This window comes from Crocuta crocuta, unplaced genomic scaffold, assembly GCF_008692635.1.
Source record: "Crocuta crocuta isolate KB4526 unplaced genomic scaffold, BGI_CrCroc_1.0 scaffold291, whole genome shotgun sequence".
Classification (NCBI taxonomy): Eukaryota; Metazoa; Chordata; class Mammalia; order Carnivora; family Hyaenidae; genus Crocuta; species Crocuta crocuta.
In genome coordinates this window covers 143,788-158,507 of record NW_027527977.1, presented here as the reverse complement: position 1 = coordinate 158,507, position 14,720 = coordinate 143,788, and the positions used below count along the sequence as shown (strand labels likewise).

The 14,720-nt window shown below is 33.5% G+C and overlaps 1 protein-coding gene across 2 annotated transcripts in view; it reads left to right on the top strand.

The window, feature by feature from the left end:
* The window catches only part of MMUT (methylmalonyl-CoA mutase), a 41,506-nt gene that overhangs the window by 2,977 nt on the left and 23,809 nt on the right, over positions 1-14,720 (top strand). The window contains exons 2-8 of one of the 2 annotated variants that reach the window (XM_077752823.1): positions 459-883; positions 2,385-2,752; positions 6,542-6,699; positions 8,453-8,624; positions 9,864-10,112; positions 13,065-13,176; positions 14,234-14,349. In XM_077752823.1, the coding sequence (XP_077608949.1) occupies positions 499-883; positions 2,385-2,752; positions 6,542-6,699; positions 8,453-8,624; positions 9,864-10,112; positions 13,065-13,176; positions 14,234-14,349 (1,560 nt within the window). In that variant the 5' untranslated portion in view covers positions 459-498. Of the gene's footprint in view, positions 1-458; positions 884-2,384; positions 2,753-6,541; positions 6,700-8,452; positions 8,625-9,863; positions 10,113-13,064; positions 13,177-14,233; positions 14,350-14,720 lie in introns of those variants that run through there. The other variant, XM_077752824.1, reaches the window with a different exon arrangement.

Genomic DNA, 14,720 nt, shown 5'->3' with positions numbered 1-14,720 from the left:
GTGATGAGTCTGAGCTAAGCATTGATCAAATCATAGAGACCTTGAATACCTATTTCTCTTGTTCTCCACTATTTTCTCCAGCACCCAACACGATGCCTATCATAAAGTAGATGTTCAAAATATTTTCAATGAAGAAATTAGAAGACTCTACATAATGCAGAATGTTTGAAAAATCCTAAGTGAAGTGTGACGTGACATATTTGCCTCAGTGTCAGTGTTTAGAATGGACTAGAGGCTCCAAGATTGGCCAGTAAAACCAGCTAACAAAGTATTGAAGAAGAAGACTAGAACACTGATAGTAGTTGTGGAGAAGAAGGGCCAAAGATGAAATACGAGATGTAGGAAGCAGAAAAGGAGAAGTGATAAAATCATACTAAAATGCCTTGATTTTTCCGTTCTCACCAATAATCCCCATTTTGCCTTTTGTAAATACATGTATACTGTACTTCTTTTTCTAGGCCAGATCTTGTTCTTTTTGGATGTTTTCCATGCTGCATCATGTTGAGGGCTAAGACTCAGCTTCTTTTGTTTTCACCTCATCACCTGAAGCAGCTCAAAGGGTCATCAGGATCCAGACTCATATGGCGGAGACTTCTGCACCAGCAGCAACCCCTGCACCCAGAATGGGCTGCCCTGGCCAAAAAGCAGTTGAAAGGCAAAAACCCAGAAGACCTGATATGGCATACTCCAGAAGGGATCTCCATAAAACCCTTATATTCTAGAAGGGATACCAAGGACTTACCTGAAGAACTTCCAGGAGTGAAGCCATTCACACGTGGACCATATCCCACCATGTACACCTTTAGGCCCTGGACCATCCGCCAGTATGCTGGTTTTAGTACTGTGGAAGAAAGCAATAAGTTCTATAAGGACAATATTAAGGGTGAGGTTTTCATGCAAAACATGATATTTGTGATCAACCATACATTTCTTGTTCTTGGCTTCTTTTGAAGGGAGATTAGTTGATCTCTAAAACTGATAGTCACTTTATAATTTTGTAGTTAAGACTATACGCTGAAAAATATGAATGTTTTTCAACTTCCATGGTCAAAAAGATGAGTGATCCAAAGTAGGGTGCTAAATTCTTGAATGCCAACAACAGTTCCATTCATGTCATATAAAAGGAATTTAAACTTGTATGACAAAAAGAGACATTGACTTTTTCTTTGAGAAGCTTTTTTTAAGTTTTTTTTTTTTTCAGAGAAAGAGAAAATGTTTGTAAGCGAAGGGGGAGGGGCAGAGGAAGGGGGAGAGAGAATCCCAAGCAGGCTCCACACTCAGTGCCAGTGCAGAGCTTGACACAGGGCTTGAACTCACAAACCATGAGAACATGACGTGAGCCCAAATCAAGAGTCAGATGCCCAATGAACTGAACCATCAAGATGCACCTTTTTGAGTTTTTAATTAACATTGTCAGGATAGGAATTGAAGAGGAAATAGCTTAAATAAAGCCCAAATAAAATAACACACAAATGATAATGTACAAATATATTTAGTGCATTCTGGCATTTATATCTCGAAAAATTATATTAACTCTCTGATCTATATTAAAATTATCTTTGAATGCTAAATTTGAGGATCTGATTTAGGATCTGTCTGTATTTCACATGGAGGATGATCTTATATTTAGTGTAGACTGTTTTATTATTTTTTTTGCCTGGTGTTCATAGTTCAGTTTCCCAGAGTATTTGCATAGCCAAGACATCTTATTACGACCATATTAAACACAAGAACAAAAATAAGTGCGCATATAAATACTAAGTTATGTTAACAATTTGTGAACAGCCAGATCTTTTCATGAATCTTAAAAAGTATTTTTACCGAGTGGTGCCTTGGTGACTCAGTTGGTTAAGCATCCAACTCTGATTTTAGTTCAGGTCATGATCTCAGATTGGTGAGGTTGAGCCCTGCATCCAGCTCTATGCTCACAGCTCAGAGTCTTTGGGATTTTGTCCCTCTCTGCTCTTCCCCTGCTTGCATGCACGTGTGTGCTCTCTCTAAAAATAAATAAATAAACTTAAAAAATACATTTTTACCTAAAATTGTTAAGATAAGGGCAAAATAGGTGAAGGGGATTAAGAGGTACAAACTTGATGTTATTAAAAAAAAGCTAAGTTAAAAAAATCCTCAAATAGACATGAGATAGATGTTTTAATCTTTTTGTTCTGGAACCCAGTTTGTACATTTTGCCATATGGGAAAACAGCTTAGGAGATGAAGTGTCTTTATTTAAATTTGTTTTGACACGTATGAGCATAAAAATAATGTTTGTTATAAAAGTATTCTGTGATGAGATGAGTCGACATCTTTAGTAGTGTTAACATAAATCAGTTTACTTTGAAGCCAGACTCTTTAATTCAGCCTTCTTTTTCTTTGTGTGTTTAGCTGGCCAGCAGGGATTATCAGTTGCCTTTGATCTGGCAACACATCGTGGATACGATTCAGATAATCCTCGAGTTCGCGGTGATGTTGGAATGGCTGGTGTTGCTATTGACACTGTGGAAGATACAAAAATTCTTTTTGATGGAATTCCTTTAGAAAAAATGTCAGTTTCCATGACCATGAATGGAGCAGTTATTCCAGTACTTGCGACTTTTATAATAACTGGAGAAGAGCAAGGTGTACCTAAAGAGAAACTCACTGGTACAATCCAAAATGATATACTAAAGGAGTTTATGGTCAGAAATACTTATATTTTTCCTCCAGAACCGTCCATGAAAATTATCGCTGACATCTTCCAGTATACAGCAAAGGTATTTTCTGCTGATTAGGGGTTTTGCTTTCATTCTTTGGATGCAGGAATTTTTATAAAATATCATAACCTAGTTTGAATTTGATAAGTGAGTCTGAATAATAGTTTTAGTATATAGTTTGAGTGTGGATTTTATGTGTATGTGTGTTGTTAGGTTGTATTTTTTTGCTTTCAATGTACTCATTTTACAGTCTCTCATTACCTATTGGAATCTCGGCATTAGACATTTACTGTATTTTCTTTATTGTTAAAATTTTTATCCTCTGGTAGTTGTTAGAATCAGGGAGGGCTCCTAATTTACACTTTATTTCTTGCCAGAGTTCAGATTCAGTTTTGAAGTGCACACTGGGTGTCTGACAGTTGGAGATCAAAATGTCAACTTTATTTCTGCAAGAAATTAGATTAGAAGATATCACTTATATCTGCATCTACAATGAGGTCCTTGATATTTTACCCCTTAATTAGGTTCATCTTCCCCAATCAGAGTGGTGGAAAAAGAAGGTTCATATAGTGTTCCTATGTTGGCAACAATCCGTCTACTGGGAAACATAAAATCTCATTTTACTCTGAGAAATTAATAAATAGTTTCCCTCATCATTCACATTTTGCTTCTTGATGATAAAGCTCTCCTTTTCTTTACCTACCTTAAAGTTAGACTATATTATTTCGTGGCAAAAGGCCAGTATCTCCTCTACCGTGAAACCTTTTTGAAAAAAATCTTTTACTTCTTGTAATTGCCATTATCTCAGAACTCTTGCAAGCATTGCCTACTCTCCTCATTTGATATTCTGCTTTTACACTTTGCAGTTTTATGTCTTTTCATAGATCTCATTTGTCCCTGTGCACTGTATTGTATAGAACTATATATTTTTTTCACCCTTTCCAATTTCAAGAACATATGTGCAGGATTACATTTTTTTGTTAAATTTATTTTTATTTTTTCACAGAACTTTTTATTTTGAATACTTTAAACCTTTAAACCTTACAGAAAACTTAGAAGAATATTTGTGTGTGTGTGTGTGTTTTATTATTTATTTATCTAATATAATTTATTGTCAAGTTGGCTAACATACAGTTGTATGCTCTTGGTATATATGTAGCATATGTGCTTTTGGTTTCGGGGGTAGATTCCCGTGATTCATCTCTTGCATACAATACCCAGTGCTCATCCCGACAAGTGCCCTCCTCAATGCCCATCACACATTTTCCCCTCTCCTCCGCCCCCCTGCATCAACCCTCAGTTTGTTCTCTGTATTTAAGATTCTTTTATGGGTTCACCTTCCTCTCTGTTTGTAACTATTTTTCCCCTTCCCTTCCCTCATAGTCCTCTGTTAAGTTTCTCAAGATCCACATAAGAGTGAAAACATGATATCTGTATTTCTTTGACTGATTTATATGACAAGCACATGTACACAAATAGCAGTAGCTTTAACTAAACAGGAACTAATTCTCTTTCATCTGAAAGAAGTTGGAAAGTAGGTTGTCAAGAGCTTGGTTGTAGGGTTGCTCCAATCATTAGGGTTCCCTTTATCTTGTGCTAACTTATGGCTGAAAATGGGTGGGCTGGGTGTGTTTGGGATGAGCAGGTCAGTTCCTCTGATTTAAGGTGAATTTCCAGAAGGAACAAACAAAAGTTTTACTTGTATCTTAGTGGACACACACAGTAGTGAGAAGAAATTGGAAGTATAGTCCTTGCACATCAGCACTCTGCATTTATGGCCCACGTATTACAGGAAGAGAGTAGAGAATTGAACAGTTAGTAGCAGGTTATTTAGTTTGCGCTATTGTGTACTTGGACATTTCACCTTTTGGAGGGTTCAAATGTCCTTTGCAAATTCAAAATTATTTGATATAATCCTTCACATAAGTGTAAAAGTTTTGGTTTCACATACTGATCAAATAATGTTACATTGAAGTACTTTGTAAACTGCAAACTTTTATATTTTTAAAAATTTTTAATTGGGGAGCCTGGGTGGCTCATTCGGTTGAGTGTCCAACTTCAGCTCAGGTCATGATCTCACTCATGGGTTCGAGCCCCACATCAGCCTCTGTGTTGACAGCTGAGAGCCTGGAGCTTGCTTTGGATTCTGTATCTCCCTCTCTGTCCCTCGCCTGCTCACACTCTGTCTCTCTTTCTCAAAATAAATAAACCTTAAAAAAAATTTTTTTTAATTTATTTAATTGTAGCAAAATACACAGTGTAAAATTTACCATCTTCACTGTTTAGAAGTGTACAGTTCAATGGCATTAAGTACATTCACACTGTTGTGGAACCATCACCACCATCCATCTCCAGAACCCTTTTCATCTTACAAGAGTAAAGCTCTGTGCCTATTAAATACTAAATCCCCATCCTCCTCTCCCTCCAGCCCCTGGAAACTATCTTTCCACTTTCTATCTCTATGAACTTGACTACTCTAGGTACCCCATATAAGTGGAAACATAAACTATTTGTCTTTTTTGTGACTGGGTTATTTCACTTAGCATAATGTCCTCAAGGCTCATCCATGTTGTAGCATGTATCAAAATTAGCCTCTTTCTAAGGCTAAATAATATTCTAATATTCCAATATTTCTATTATTTTTTTAAAGAAATTCTGCTACTAAAATCCTCTTTGTAGAGAAGCACCTCCTTCTTTCATTGCTTCTTATTTATAAACTCTAAATGCACTCAAGTAGTCTCTCAATTCTATGTAATTTAATCCCCTTACTGTTTTTGCGATGGAACATTTTTCAAGAGCTTTTGGTTCATTATAAATATTCAAAAATGTAAATTACAGATAATCCATAGCATACATTAGCAACAGCGAGTAACATTTTTTGAATGCATATGGGAATAATGCTAAGTGGTTTAGGTGAATCATTTTGTTTAATCCTACAACAACTCCATGAGGAAGATATAATTATTACTTCTATTTTATACTTTAGGAAACCAGGAAATAACTAGGTTGAGAAATTTGCCTATAATCGCATGGCTAGTTAAGTGACACTAGCCATCAACTAGACTTTGAGCACTCTGACTCTAGAGCCTGTGTTCTTAACTACTGCATTCAGTTTCTGTGATTTACTTTTTATTATTTTATTTGGCCAACTCCTGGGAAAGATGATGATTTTGGGGCTTGGCAGAATATTTGTGCTATGTACCCTCCCTAATAAATTTTAGGAGAGTGGTAGAAATGCCATTTTTTTAGTGATTTTGGTATAAACCTGTCTGGGATATGCTTAGCGTTAAATATCACAGTAATTCCAATTGAAATCTTTGATTTCTAAGTCATGTATTTTATCCTGTTTTATTTCAGTATATAGTCATTTTCAGTGACTTCAAAAAAGACTTCAAATAAGAAAACTGATAACTAGTAAACCTTAAATGTATTTTTCCTTAGCATGTGAGCCCAAGGTTATGAGATCTTATGACCTCTTAAGAGGTTATACTCAGTGGTTTAGAATTAAAGATGTTTATTCAGTATTCAGACTGAAGGTTCATTTTTAACTTCAGCTAACTAATTTCAGAGTTTAAACTTTAACTCTAAAAAATGTCTAGTGCAAATTCTTTTTCATTAGGAAAATAAAATAGGTGCAGTTTTTATGATGGTTCATTGAATCACCACTTAAATTGAGGAGTGAATTAAATAGAACAAAGTAAGCATTAACTATGTTCAGTTAATGTTAAAGACTATTTAGTGTATGTGAGTTGAACATCATTTAAAAATAATAGTCTTTTAGAAAATGGGTTTAATAGAGAACCTTTAAAAATTTTTATTCACTGTTACATTTTTTATTATTTTATGCAGCACATGCCAAAATTTAATTCAATTTCAATTAGTGGATACCATATGCAGGAAGCAGGGGCGGATGCCATTCTGGAACTGGCCTATACTATAGCAGATGGGTTGGAATACTGTAGAACTGGACTGCAAGCTGGTCTGACAATTGATGAATTTGCACCAAGGTGAGTGAATTAACCTCAGAGATTGTTTCAATATTAGGAAAAATTTTAGGACCAATTTATGAGTATATAGTAAATATATTGATAAAATGCATTTGTGTATATAAATGTCACACTAGATTCTCTTATGTTTTATTGGAATAATGCTAAGAGAATAAACCTATACTATTGATAATGAAAAATTAGAATTAAATTTTACTCTACTTCTTGGTAAGTTAGAGGAATCTTGTCTTCAGCTATTCACAAAACACAATTAACTGGCATGTTTTGTCAATTAAAATGTAAACATGGTGTTTAAGTCATACTGACTTTTATTCTTTATTTTTCCATTTTAAAAAGAAGTTATCTATTACATTTTTTTCTGTTGCACTTGTAGTATAAATATTTTGGAATTCACAGTGCTATTAAAAACCATTTCTGTTTCAAAATAGCTTGTTAATAAAGTTATATGACAAATATGGAGAAGCTTCATTGAAGTTTAAGAAATGTTTAAATTTGGTGATTAAAAATTGGTCAGATGAGTAATTAATTGCTAAGCTTTGCTGAGTCAAGCACAAACATGTATGCTGGGAATGAATTTTGTAAAAAACATAACTTCTGCCCTTAGCGAGTTCATGGACTCTATACCAGAGGTTGTTGCATACATAATATGACAGCGGTTCTCAACATGCGGTCCAAGGGCTCGTCAGGGTCGCTAACCCTTCCTAGGAACTTTCAGGTCAAGTTGTTTTCACATTTGTATTAAGGCTTTATGTGCCTTTCCCACTTTCATTATTTCAAGAGTGTACATTGTTTTCCAAAAGCTACATGATACGTGATGTTGCAACAGACTGAATGTAGAAGCAGATACTTATTCCAAAGGTCTTCCCTTAAGCCGCACATTAGATTTGCAAAAATGTAAAACAGTGACTCTTTTATTACGATATTTTTATTTTAGCAAAGTATAATTATTTTTCATTAAAAAATGTTAGTTCTGTTAACATGTTGTATGTTTATTGTTTCTAAATGATGATAGATATTTTCCAAATAAAGATTCCTTGGGATCTTTAGTCATTTTTAAGAGTGAAAAAGTATCCTGGGACAAATATTTGAGGGCTGTAGTGTTAAGAATTTCTTCCAAGAGCATTTCAAAAAATTTTATTAGTTTTGGTTTACTTAAGGCTCACCTTGTTTTATTTAAAGACAGCCCTTCTACCTTTAGGCACAGGCAAGTAAACTAAATGTGTAAATCAGCGACCAAATATAAGATAAAAAGGAGTAGTGGATTTGGGGACAATTGGAGAAATATATTCCTAGACCAAATATACTATTATTCCTTAAAAGCAAAACAAAACAAAACAAACAAACAGGAAAACTTTCTTGCCATCCCAAACCGTAAGTTTGTGGTTCAATTCCCTTCATGGGTTACCTCTGACTCACATATTGGGTATTCTTGAAGTATTTATTTTTGGATAGTGATTCATTCTGTATTTAAAGACGTAAGAGGAACTTCTTTTCTATAGAAAACTAACTGTAAAGTGAATAATTTCTACCTGAAGCAGATATTCACAGCTATTTCTTCTGTGTGCCTAAAACTGTACTTTTATCTGTTAAGTTTAAAATTACTTATGTTTTATGCTTTGATTTGAATTCAAGTTACGTTGTGTGAAATTAAAATCTGGATACTGTTTTCTTTAGTGTGCGATACAACTAATTTTATTTTCCATTTTATATTGTTAAGTATAATCAAATAATGGACTTAATATTACTATTTTAGGTTGTCTTTCTTCTGGGGAATTGGGATGAACTTTTATATGGAAATAGCAAAAATGAGAGCTGGGAGAAGACTCTGGGCTCACTTAATAGAGAAAATGTTTCAGCCTAAAGACTCTAAATCTCTTCTACTAAGGGCACATTGTCAAACATCAGGATGGTCACTTACTGAGCAGGTATATGTATGATTTAAAGTGTAGAATTTTAGTTAAGTCATATATTGTCTTACAAGAAACATAGCATAGTCAGGAAGTAGATTTAAGAACATATCTACTAATATTTGAAAATTATAATTATTCTAAAGCGTAATGCACATTGATGATTTTTACATGTGTAGTATAATAAACAAAGTTGGCTCCCTCTAGTGGTTAATAATATAAAATCAGTTAAACCTTAGTTTATATGCAGTGCTGTTTTACCTTTTTAAAAGTAAAGAAAAAATGTTGATGATGAGGAAGAAGTAAAAACCACAACTTAGTTAATATTGTCTTAAATAATTTTAACTGTTTAAATTCTTTTAATGTTTATTCATTCTGAGAGAGAGAGAGACAGAGAGACAAAGAAAGAGCAGGTGTAAGTGAGGAAGGTCAGAAACGGAGAGAGAGCATCCCAAGCAGGCTCCCCACTGACAGCACAGAACTCAGTGTGAGACTTGATCTCACGAACCGTGAAATCATGACCTGAGCCGAAATCAAGAGTCGGATGCTCAATAGACTGAGCCACCCAGACAACCCAAGAGTTAAAATTCTGAACATAAAATCACCTCATTAAAATTTTGTCCATCTGTATTATTTATTTTAGTTATATTATTTATTTTAGTTTAATAAATATGCATGCAAACAGATGATCTAAATAACTATTTTCATTTGTAGAATTTAATTTCATTCTATTAAAAAATTGTGTGATCTTTTTTCATGCATTTTCTTTACATATTAAATTATTTTGATATATTAAAAATAACTCATAACTTTAAAGCTATACTTCTTTTAAAAATCTAAAAGTAAATACTAACTAATATATCCAGACTAAATATGGCTTCAGTTCCTTATAAATGGAGAAGTACAGATTTCAGGGTTGGAAGGAACTTTAGTAATCATTTTTGTCTTAACCTCCTCATTTTTACAGCTGAGGAAGCCAAAGTTCAGAAAGGCCCAATGCCTTGCCTCAATCATAATCAGGAACAGATAAGAAATCTGGATTCATTGTTCATTTGTTTTATTAATCACTTATTAATAAATCATTTGTTGAGTGCCTATTAATTATTGCTTGTTTACTAATTTGTCTGAATTTATTGGATATTCTGAAGCCTAATATAGGCATTGGCAAGTAAATATGCAGCAGCCACTGCTTAATCATAGCGTCCTTTATCAACTGTCCCCTTGTTTTGACTTTTTACTTTCCTCTAAATGTTTTAGGATCCTTATAATAACATCATTCGTACTACAGTAGAAGCCATGGCAGCAGTATTTGGAGGGACTCAGTCTTTGCACACAAATTCTTTTGATGAAGCCTTGGGTTTGCCAACAGTGAAAAGTGCCCGAATTGCCAGGAATACACAAATCATTATTCAAGAAGAATCTGGGATTCCCAAAGTGGCTGATCCTTGGGGAGGTTCCTATATGATGGAGTCTCTCACAAATGATGTTTATGATGCTGCCTTGAAGGTCAGTTTCTCTGCTTTGAAGTTTTGGTTTTAATATTTATGGATTTACAAAGGTTTATAGGTATTTTGATTTATAAATCAAATCATAGATTTATATCAAGATTTATAAAATGTTCGAGAAAAAAGAGTTTTATATTTGACCTTATAGTATATAAAACTGAAACATAATTTAAAAATATAATTGTATTTGTATTAAAGTATTTTATTCAGAGTCAAAAAGAGTACTAGTGTTAAAACAATACTAGTGTTAAAAGGTTGTAATGTAAAAAAGCCATCCTTTGTCTTCTACTTGCTTTTTTCCTGCTTCCTTGAATCAAATACATCTTTTTTGTTTGTTTTTATCTCCATGTTTAAAAATTACACATATATGCTAGTTCTAATTCCATCAATTTTAGGCATTATCTGTTGCTTTGTAGTATGGTAGTTTAGTAGTTTAGCTGATTCCCACCTCTTTGTTTTGTCCCATAATACTGCCAATATAATTACATCTCTATAGTATGTATCTTTCTGAAGTCCTCCAGTGCTGTCATCCGGTTTAGACTATTTTCTCTCTACACCTGCTGACCATTGCAGTCCTTTGACTTCCTTTTGTCATTATCCTGGGAATTCTTTTCACCTCTCTAATGTTGAACCTTATCCTGAATGCTATGTCTACCTCTGCTGATTTATCCCTTGTTATTTTGAACAATATCTGATAGGAGCCTCTTAGAAGTGGTACATGGGGGTGAATTATATGAAACTTTGGATGTTTGAAAATATCTTTATTCTACTCTGGTATTTGGTTGATAGTCTGACTGTGTTTGAAATTATTTTCATTTGGGAGTTTGTAAACATTGATCTGCTTTTTATTCTAGCTTTTTATTCCAATGTCCAATATTTCTGTTTAGAAATCTAATGCTGTTTCCACTCTCAGGACCTTTGTAACAGTTTTAGGATCTCTATTTTTGAGTTGGGAGACTTTGATGTGCGTATTTTTCCTATATTGGACTAGACCTTTGGTGAACAATTTTTATCTGGCCTATTTTTGATGTTTTCATAACTCTGGAAATTGTTCTGTGTTATTATTTTTTTTTTTTATAGTTTCCTCCCTGCCATTTTTTCTGTGGTTTTTCTTGCTGGAACTCTTAATTATTGGATAAGGACCTCCTTGAATGATACTCTGATGTTCTTATTTGTTCTACAACTTATCTTTGAGATTCTGTTTTGTTTTCTTGGAGAGTCATCAACTTTAAATTTCTACTTACTTTAAAATTCATATATTGTATTTATAATTTCCAAAAGCTCATTTTTGTTTTCTAATTTTCTCCCTTATATGTTATAGTACTTGTTTCATTAATATAGAATATAATCTTTTTTTCTGAGGATATTATATTTTTTGAAGTTTCCTTCTATATCTTATATTGTCTGTTTTCTCTGTGTGCTTTTATCTTTAGTCTTATTATTCAGAATGCACATTTTTATATCAACAAGATATCTTACTATTGCCTCTCTCCGTACTTGGTGTTCGATAGCCCATTGCATCTCTAAAGAAATAAATTTTGGTCCATTATTTGCAGATGTAAGTTTTGGTTTTCCTGACAGAATGGAAGAGGGATAGTTGCAAATTCCCAAGTAGTACTTCCCTTTTTTAGCTTTCTATCTTAGCTTTGGCTTCCTTTGAATCCAAAGGAGTTCAAGGAATACAAATTCCTGGAATTCAAGGAATACAAACTCAAGTTTTACTTTGTTCCTTTCTGCTAAGTCATATACCATTCCACCATATACCATTTTCCCACTATATCATGTATAAATAAGGCTGCGATTGAAGGTTTAGATGTATCCTAGTGTCAATAACAGTAGAGTTATGTTATTATTATGCTGGTCAAATCAAAAATGAAATTGAATTTTGAAATAGATTTCTTAACGAGTATTTATTTATGTACCCATGAAAACTTTACTTATGTAACTTTATGTAACTTTATTTTTATAAAGGCAATTGAAATTTCTTTAGTTTTCTCCTAAGACTTGAGTAAGAGGTTTTGTGTTTTCCAAAATATACATCTTAGTTTTTCTGTTGTCTTTTGAAGTTACTTTAAATATATAATTTCTTTCTTTTTTGAGATATAATGGACATATAACATTGTATTAGTGTAAGGTATACAACATGATGATTTGATATATGTGTGAATTGTAAAGTGGTTAAGAGAGTAAGTTTAGTAACTTTCCATGCCACACAGTTACACAATTTCTTTTTTCTTGTGATAGGAACTTTTAAGATCTACTGTCTTAGCAACTTTCAAATATACAGTACAATATTGTTAACTCTGTAGAATTTTTTCTTTAAAAATTTTTTTTAATGTTTATTTCATTTTTGAGAGAGAGAGAAAGAGACAGAACACAAACAGGGGAGGGGCAGAGAGAGAGGGAGACCCAGAATTGGAAGCAAGCTCCAGACTCTGAGCTCTCAACACAGAACCCGACACAGGACTCGAACTCAGGATTTGCAAGATCATGACCTGAGCTAAAATTGGATGCTTAACCCACTGAGCCACCCAGGCGCCCCATTTTTCCTTTAAAAATNGGACTCGAACTCAGGATTTGCAAGATCATGACCTGAGCTGAAATTGGACGCTTAACCCACTGAGCCACCCAGGCACCCCATTTTTCCTTTAAAAATTTTTTTTTACTTATTCATTTAAGTTATGTCTACACCCAACATGGAGTTCAAACTCACCCTGAGATCGAGAGTTGCATGTGCCCCCTGACTGAGCCAGCCAGGCACTCCTGACTATAGAATTTCTAATGAAAAACCTTGATGTTCCCTTACTTCTTTTCTTACGAAACATTAAACTTACCACTAAAATAGTTTAAGACTTTATTAATACTGGTAATTATGTAATGTAACAAATTTGTATAGTTTATAAAAATATCACTATATTCTTTTCCAATTTTATTAATCTATTTTTCTTAATAGCTTATTCATGAAATTGAAGAAATGGGTGGAATGGCCAAAGCTGTAGCAGAAGGAATACCTAAACTACGAATTGAAGAATGTGCTGCCCGAAGGCAAGCAAGGATAGATTCTGGTAAGATAAAATGAAAATGTTCACATGTGAAATCTAGTACTGTATTTAAAAAGAAATATTAATTTCTATTTAAAGATAACACATATAGTTAATAAAACAAAAATAATGGAAAAAATGAAACTTGGATGTTTCTTATCTATCTACCTGTCTGTCTGTGTGTCTGTCTCCCTGTTTGTAATTTGCATGCTTGGATGCACGTGGGCAAGCATATGTACAGAGTATGTGTGGAGGTATGCCTATGTGTATATATGTACATGTGTAGGTGGGTATCTCCAGCGTGTTGAAGATATTATTATTGGTGATTGTGCTCTGCATTGGAGTATTTATTTATTCATTCAGTCAGTGAACACTTTGTTTTACTATTAGCATTCGGGGCCACTGTACTATGTCTGCGATACAACTGTGAACAGGACAGAGGTGATCTCTTGACCCTAGAGTTTATTTTTTGGTAAGAAAGAGACAGAAAATGAGCAAGTGAACACATAACAAACAAAATAATTAGAGATTATGATGAGGTCTAGGGAAATAGGGGAAAGAAATGGGTGGCAGGATGTCTTTAGATAGTAATAATCTGGTAGTTTGAGGTAAAATATATTCTTATTATGTTAAGGAAATGTCTTTATAATTCTGGATTATTACTTATAGATTTTAAAAGTCATTTTGTTAAAAGCCATAGGCTATAAGAGAATTCAAGATGATATTGGAAACATTAGAGGATGTTAATTCTCTCCCTTATTTATAAATCTTGACTTATTGCTATTATTATTTCAATTTTGTAGTGTTAGAAGAGAATTTATCAGAATCTCTGGGAAAGTGTATAGTTTGAGAGAATAATAAAAATCCTCCCTTAAAGAGATCTGATATATACCAGTTTTTTCCCCCTCTCACCCCCATTTTATTGGTATTTGCTGATCTATATTGAAGTTTCACTAAGATTAAAGAACACTATTTAAAAATATTAAGCTTGTGAGCAAAGTATGTGATGATCAGAGCATTACTATTAAGGAGGTATTTGTGAATAGAATCTACATATTATTTTCCTCTGGGAAATTGATAGGTTCTGAAGTAATTGTTGGAGTAAATAAGTACCAATTGGAAAAAGAAGAATCTGTGGATGTTCTGGCGATTGATAATACTTCAGTGCGTAACAAGCAGATTGAAAAACTCAAGAAGGTAATAATAGCTATCGTTTTTTGAGTGCTTTCTGGGCATTGTGTAAGCCCTTACATTGTCTTATTTAATCCTTACAACAACCACATGAGGTGGCTATTATTTCCCCATGAGGTGGGTATTATTTTAAAGTCAAGAAAACTAAATAAATATTTAGCCTAGAATAAACAATTGAACAGCCAAGACTCAAATTCATTTTAAACCAACACAACTGCCTCTGTGAAATTTGTTATTAAAAACCTCACTGTAATAATAATACTTCCTATAAATCATAGATTAAAGCAAAGGCTGAAATGATTATGTAACTCACTCAAAATTAAAAACAAAATTAAGTTTAGAATATCTGAACCTAGGGCTTCTCACTAATTTGTTTC